We start from the raw sequence: 7,730 nt of genomic DNA, 5'->3' as shown, positions 1-7,730 counted from the left end.
GCATGTAACCAAACAGGGAAGGGGGAGGCTACACAGCAAGTATTTTTTCGCTTGTTGAAAACTTACACCTCCTACCAAGGCGTGTCCCTTGGTGGGAGCGTAGGACTTCTTATTAGAATGGATGCCTTTTGAAAACATAATAGGAAGAGATGCCGGTTGAGAAGAATAGGAGCTTACTGAAAAAACACGGTAGAAATAAATGCTTGCTAATTGAGCAAAATGGGAGCCTGCCAAAAAAAAGACAGCAAAGCTGATCCATGGGGCAAGGGTAAGGGGGCCTTGAACCAGGAAGGGGGGCATCATCCATGGCTTGCTCTCTCTGTGCCAATGTATGCAGACTTCCTAATGCTTTGTTCATGCTGGTGCACACGATCGCCATGTAATTAATAACCAGATAATCATCATGTGCAGTTAAAAATAACAGATTAGAAAAGCTTCCTTGCCCATCTATGGTTAATATACAGAATATGCCGGGGGGGGGGGGGGGGGGGGGTGGGGGGGCGCGTTTTGGAACATTGTGATACAAAAGAATCCAGAACCACCACCGTCTATTATAAGCTTTATCCTTCTAGCGAGCCAGGTCAATGCAGCATTGACCAATAAAATAAACAAACAAAAAGACTAGAACAGTAGACATACGCAAAACCGCATGCATGTTTGGATGAAAAGCACCGGAAGTACATGCCCCCTCAGACTGAGATATGAACTGCAGCTGGTTTCCTGTTCTCTGTAAGGCTGATCTCTTTAGTTAAGTTACCATCCTCGTGGTGATGGTAAGCGTACCCACCATGGCGAGTGAGGTCCATGCCTTGAAGCTCATCCTCTGCAGATATTCTCAGCAGATCAAACTTATGGAGGAGGTAAAACAGAGGCAGCATAGTGGCAGTTACCCAGCCTGCAATTACAAGGATTTCTATTATCTGAGCAGCAAGCAGCCTGCCACCACCACCCAGGAAAAGCCCATGTGGTGTAGAGCCAGTCCTGTTGTAGACTTCCAGCACATAATTCTTATTTGCAAAGAGCCCAACAAATATGAGGCCCCAAGCACCACAACCTCCATGCAACTGGGCTGCTTCAAGTGGGTCATCGAACTTCATTTTGTCAGCTAGGATGTTGAAACCAATGAGCACCCATGCAGAAACAAACCCACATACAATGGCTGCCCATGGCTCAACAACTGAGCAGCCAGCAGTGATTGCTGCAAAGCCACCCAACAATCCATTGCAGACATCCAAAACATTCCAATGCCCCCCTATGAGTCTCTTTCCAAAGAGGGTGGTGAGGGCTGCAGAACATCCGGCTAAGGTAGTAGTCACTGCAGTTCTCCCAACACCTGACCAGTTTCCCTTATAAGGAGTACGATAACTAAGCCATATCTTTAGGAAGGAGCCAGGGTTGAAACCGTACCATCCAAACCACAAGAGAAAAGTGCCCAATACAACTAGGGTTGCACTATGGCCCCTCAACTGCTGAGACTTCCCATTAGCATCAAACCTCCCCATTCTTGGACCTTCCACCAATGCCCCCCATAAGCCTGCAATCCCACCCACCATGTGCACCACACCACTTCCCGCAAAATCAATAGCTCCAGATCCAAATAAAGGCTCGTGGCCTAACCTGCCTGCACCAAGCCATCCATCTTGGGACCACAGCCAATGTGACACTATAGGGTATACAAAACCAGTCAAGAAGCTTGAATATATCAGATAAGCCACGAATTGGGTTCTTTCTGCTATGGACCCACTTGTGATGCCTGCAGCTGCTATGGCGAATGCCCATTGGTACATGAAGAAGCTGTAATCAAAATCAGCATTGGGAATCTCCTTGAGACCAAAGGAATGGTGGCCTATGAAGCCATTGTTGTTATCCGCTGTTCGGCCAAAAGCGAAGCCAAATCCGAAAAGGTAGTATGAGATCCCACCACTCGCCGCATCAAGAACATTGGTAAGCATGATATTCATTGTGTTCTTGGCCCTCACTGACCCTGCACACAGCATGGCAAAGCCTAACTGCATGGAGAAGACCAGATAGGCTGAGAACAGGAGGAAGGTATTGTTCACTGCATAACTCGCCGCATTGAAATTGTCGCAGATGTAGTCCCCAATGGCCGCGGCATTTTGATCGTTGCCTGAGCTTGCCAAAAGGCCTGTGAGCAGAGTCGCGTTGCACGCCATGGATGTAATTCAAGGAGCTTCAAGCACCAGTAGATGGGGAATTAGCTGCACAACAGGTCGTGGTAGCGTTGTCGTATGCCCTGTGATGTTGCGCACGATTGCGTGATCGGTCTGCTAGGATGAAGCCCTGAACAGCAGCCAGAAAGGTGCCATAACTGGAGTCCAAATTCACATAATTTGACCTGCTGCAACTCCATGTTGAATGATGTTTGAAGAGAAGCTAAGCAGGTTGAAGGTACCCCCAAAGGGGGCCAAAAGAGAAAGGACGGAAAGAAGAAGTTAACAAGAAAACAAAATAAGACTTACATGTACCTGGAAGAAAGGGTGCTCCAAGGAGACAGAAGAACCTGACAAGCCTGTGAGATATGGAGTCCGTGAAGCAGATGCAGGGATAAGGCGGGAACAAGCTGACGAGATGAATTAGTGTGGAGAGAGAGAGAGAGAGAGAGAGATGGTGTGTGTATGTGTCTCTGTCAGATAGCCTCACAAGAGAGAAGATGTTGCATGCATATATGTGAAGAGCCTTAAGAGCTGCATGGAGCTTTACTGTCTTGGGGAAATGAAGGGCTACCAGCAAGGGTTGTCGGGCGGCTCCTTTTTATACAGAAAAGGCAGGTTGCTCCAGGCTTGACAGCGCAAGTTGGCGGCGGTTCTGCCGCCAAATTCGGTGCCTCCCGCCGCTAGATTTAGCGGTCCAGCCGCGCTGGAAATTTGGAATCTTTTGAGATGGAATCGCAGTACTTGCACGTCATGTGGTGGGCCCAGCGCAATAAGATAAATAACAACGCGCGATTTGTTTTTAATTTTTTTCTGCCTTTTCTTATACAGTCCACTCATTTTTTTTATCAATTTTCAGTTTTTGTAAACGGGGAAATTTCAAATGAATGTGTTTTCTCGGCTTTTCTGCGCCAATCTATATTAAACGCGGACGTCGGTACCACAAAAAATTTAGAATCCTCACACGACATGGAAATTTTAAATTAGGCAAGACTAAAATATAGTTTTTTAAACAAGACTAAAAGCAATTTAAAATCCTTTCATTTTCAAAGTAATGTTCTGAAGATTTTAATAGATGGTATTCAAAAATTTCAAAAAGGAAAAAAAAGAAAACAACGTTGTCGCCCTTTTCCTCACAAAAATATAAATATTTTAAAAATGCTTAAATTTGCATTTTATGCTCCGGCGAGTTTTTCCCGTCAAAGGCTTGCTGGAATCGCGGCAGATTCACACACATGCTGATTCTGACTGAATGAGAATCTGAATCAAAGTCAACGCCTCGCTAGAGCGGGGGGCGCCCGTCGTCCCTCCAGGGGTCCCCATCCCACCTGTCCCATCAACACGGGGCCCTTTTCCTCGCGTCTCATCCCTAACCTTAATTTAGTCCCTTAACCCTTCCCTTCCCTTCGTGCCCCAAAACCTTAATTTAGTTCCTTTAACCCTTCCTTCTCGTCCCAAACCTTCATCACCAGCCACCATACTTGTAACTACTCTAATTAATAATGCAACAAGCAATGGTCCCTTTACCCCTTCCTTCCTGCCCCAAACCTTCATCACCAGCCACCACACTTCTCTAAATAGTAATGCAGCAATATATTCATAGATAGAGAGATATTTAAAACACCTTCAACATGTAAATCCGAGTTAGAAGTCACTCTCGAACTCCATTCTAAGAGTTGGGTCATACCCAGCATTAGTAGGAGTGAAACCTTACCTGCCCCCCCCCCCCCCCCTTCCCGCTAATGCTCAGCGCACCCAAGCAAGTATGGGGAAGGGGGTTTATAGAAACCTCTAATTATCCTTACTAGCACCCCCTCAAAAGAACATTTTAACGATGTGTTAGCAATAAGGACAAGTGTATTGGGTGGTTTTGTGGGTGTACATGTATACTAAGAACCTACAAATTGTGCATATGCATAAAGTCTACCACCCCAAAGAGGAGCATTTTGAGAAGCAAGGCGTAGTTTCCTATACAAATGTCAAAATGAGAAGGTAATAAATGCACAAGGCCATGGCTCAAGTTATTGTGCAAAGGCCCTCTCAAATGTCAAGTTAATAGTTTTGATATTATATTTGGAAAATGTTTTTCTTAAACATTAAATAACTATCACACCACAACCTCAACAATGTCAAAAAAGAGATAGGGAGAGCTTGAATTTTGGGATGAACAATTAAGTAGGGCTACAAGTGATGACCTACAAGTATAATAACCTTAGATCGAATTGTTGCAACACTTGAATATTCAAAAAGTACCTTCAATCATGTCAATCTCTTGCAAATTCTACCTAACTTGCTAAGTTTTACATGGACACAATGGGGTAAGTGACAAGAGATGAAATGTTCAATTGTAAGTGTACTAGCCAACGACCAAATCTTGAGGCTTAGAGCTTTCTAATCCTTGTAGAGCCCTTCAAAGTCAACAATTGGGGGTGCAACCACAACTAACATGTAGATAAGTCTTTGAAATTATTGCAAACTCATCATTCAAAGTTGTTAGTTCAATAAAACTTTTGACAATGATAATGTGTACCTATTTATGCTATAAAGGAGAAAACCATCAAGGAATTTCCCATGATCCTAAAGTGAAGTTTCAATTTTACAACCTAGATATTCAAGCTTACATTAGGGCTCAAAGTTTGACTATTTTTCACCAAATGTTCTTTAGGTGGTGCATTGAGATTAGGCATGGATCAACCTTAAGAGTCATAAAATGTTAGGAACTTACCTCTTAAGTCACTAGATACCAACTTCTTGAGCATTACAACCACTTCATATAGGGTGAAGGATAAACTTAGGCATGCACCAACCTTAACAGTCATAACATGTCACGATGACAATGAAGACATCAATAAGAATGTGAATGAGAAGAATGAATGATTATGGTAGTGACAATGGTGAGCATTGGCGAAAGTATCAAGTTGATGGTGATGATAATGACAATGGTTTAATATGCCTACACATCCTGCAAAATTGTAATAGCTACATGTGTACTATTTATATCCTTCTTACATGTGCTCCTTCTATAAGCTCTTGCTACAAAATAATGATATGACAAGGGTGAAATTAGAGTATACTTACATAGAGTTACTAGGTTATGGGATAGATTATGAATATAGTAATGCATTAAGATTTCTCTATTTAAACTCCAAGCTAATATTATCTCATATCAATGCTTAAGATTATGCATAATGTTGGATACTTGCATTCAACATTTAAGGGTGTAATATGGTACACATATTCTCACATATGCATATTCTCTAGTATTCTTTGAATCCCAAACATACCCCAAAACTTGTGTTCACAATAGTCTCCTTTCACATTTTTTCTTCTCCAACATATTAAATTAAACCCTTGAGTATGCACAAATGCTTCAACCTTGAATATTGTACCCTCATTGCACCTCTTTAACGGGAGCTCAAATGGTTGATGAAATATTTGCAAAGATAGAGAGCGATTTATAAATGTTCAATGTCTTAAAACAAGCACAAAATCCTTGCTCTAATCACATTTTAGGATGTTTGGGCCATGGAGTTTCAAACTATTTTAGTGCTTTTGGTAAACCATTTATTTATGCATGCAAATGGCAGGATGCTAGCATAAAGTCTTTTAATGACTATTTATGGATGTGGCTTTGAAGTCTAAGTTTAAAAGTTTTCTACTTGATGCTTGTACGTCATGAAATAGACAACAGAATATCATGGCATGCACATGATTGTTGGATTTTGGAGAGTCCCCCATGTTTGGTGGTACAGCATGGTGTTACATATAGTACAAGTCCAAGGAGATGTGCATATTTTGTTGTGAGTGTTCAATAATGTTGGACCATTGAGATTGAGTATAGAAAGCCACTCATTCACTTGATAAAAGATAAATAGTGACTCTAGTAAGTTCCAATTTGTCATCTTTTGATATGATTTTCTAGAACTACAAAACGTTTGACCAAAATGGGTTAGCTCTTCTTAAGAAAGAGCTGTAGAGCTAGTGAAGCCTTTTACACTAGGTGGCAGGCTTTTGGCAAATAAATTTTCTTAAATGGGCAAACTTTCTCTCAAGCTTATGTTGAACCTATTTTGGTCTCTCATAACATACTTTGCATAATAACATAATTTCAAAGTAGAAAAGTGGCAATTTCTTGATCTACTAGATTTAATACGCTCGTGATGGAACCTTTCCTTTGAGTTGTGTTTAAGCACATGCATGGATAACTACTTGGGTCCATCTTTCACCACATTGGCTAGATTGCAAACACATGCATAGCTCTAGATCTATGAAATATTGTAATGATCATTTATTTTGAATGAGACACTCTTTTCAAATTATAGTCCAAATTAAGGTGCATATTATGGTTGAAACATCCCAACCAGGTCAAGGTAACAAGCATGTTCAAACGTCAACATCTAGACAAGCATCTATGAGATGTTGCAACTTTGAACAAAATTTTCATCATTACACATAAGGTTGTTTAGTGTGCTTCAAACCTTAGTGGTATGGTTAAAATTTTGCACTACTAGTTGTAATATTATGGTATCTTGTGGACCATATGTTTGGTATCACCTCAACATCACATGATTACTATACAACTCCTTTTTGTTAATCCTAGATGCTCTCATGTGCTGAACCTTTTGGACACAAATAGATATTTTATTATGCCTCAGGGTATGTGGGGGCATAGGGTTTGAACTTATGCATCTGAATTACTCAACCCACACTCAAGCAACTACACCGCACCTTGTTGATGTGTATGAACATTTTTAGTGTCTATCATTTGTGAATTTCTCCAATTTAAAAAAATGAAAAAAGAGCTTTAAAAATGTCTTGAATCACCTTTTTGATAAGGTTCCCTAGTATCAACTACACAAAATAAGGAAAGTACCTCAAGGTAATAGATAATAACTCCTCAAAGGGGAAAAAAGACAAATGGGAAAAGGATTTATAAAATTTGTTTGAATAGGCTTGTCTTGCATACGTCAAGGAGAAAAGTTGTTTCATCACAAATTAATATGTAGTAACCCCTCAAAAGGGACTAAAGACAAATTTAAAGGGCATTCATATGACTCATTCAAATAGGCTTGTTGTGTGTATCACAAGTATGATGTGCATTAGTAGAAAATCATAAGATCTAAACCTCTAACTAATAAAATTGAAGTGATGAAATATGTGGGTCATCAACTAGCAAGTTCGGCATCCACATGTGAGTCCAATAATGGTGGATGGACCCAATTGTTATCCATATGAGAGGAGGTGAGTGAACAACTTAAAGGAAGAAGTGAGAGAAGATCACTGATAGGACACTTCCATGTCAACTTAACTTGATGGATTTGCCAATGAGCCATTGCCTAGTTAGTAGAGGTGGGTGTGTGAGTTAGCTACAATATAAATTCCTTTCAACTGTTGTGCATGGTCTTAGAAGCACATGCTATCCTTTTGGATGGTGTTCAAGCAAAATCTAGTTAAAATATATAGCCATTAGGCAAGAAAACACATTACAAAAACTTGACGGATTTGATGAAGTACACTTAACAACGTTAGTTAGTGAAGATGGTTGCAACCTATCACATG

General features: G+C 40.8%; 1 protein-coding gene across 6 annotated transcripts; it reads right to left on the bottom strand.

Moving 5' to 3' along the window:
* Positions 1 to 529: 529 nt before the first annotated feature.
* On the bottom strand, positions 530 to 2,730 carry LOC148029944 (ammonium transporter 1 member 1-like). 6 transcript variants are annotated; one of them, XM_087686225.1, is made up of 2 exons: positions 2,481 to 2,730; positions 530 to 2,359 (listed from the first exon to the last, which is right to left on the bottom strand). In XM_087686225.1, exon 2 carries the CDS (start codon positions 2,172 to 2,174, stop codon positions 690 to 692), a length of 1,485 nt encoding a protein of 494 aa, XP_087542351.1. In that variant the 5' UTR covers positions 2,175 to 2,359; positions 2,481 to 2,730; the 3' UTR covers positions 530 to 689. The 6 variants fall into 6 exon arrangements, with proteins under 6 accessions (XP_087542351.1, XP_087542349.1, XP_087542352.1 ...); XM_087686223.1 differs by having other exon boundaries at positions 530 to 2,356; XM_087686226.1 differs by having other exon boundaries at positions 530 to 2,301.
* Between the last annotated feature and the right edge of the window lie 5,000 nt (positions 2,731 to 7,730).

Source organism: Lygodium microphyllum, chromosome 10 (genome assembly GCF_053477565.2).
Source record: "Lygodium microphyllum isolate KBCC chromosome 10, Lygodium_microphyllum_v1.1.10, whole genome shotgun sequence".
NCBI lineage: Eukaryota > Viridiplantae > Streptophyta > Polypodiopsida > Schizaeales > Lygodiaceae > Lygodium > Lygodium microphyllum.
This window is presented reverse-complemented; position numbering and strand designations above follow the sequence as displayed.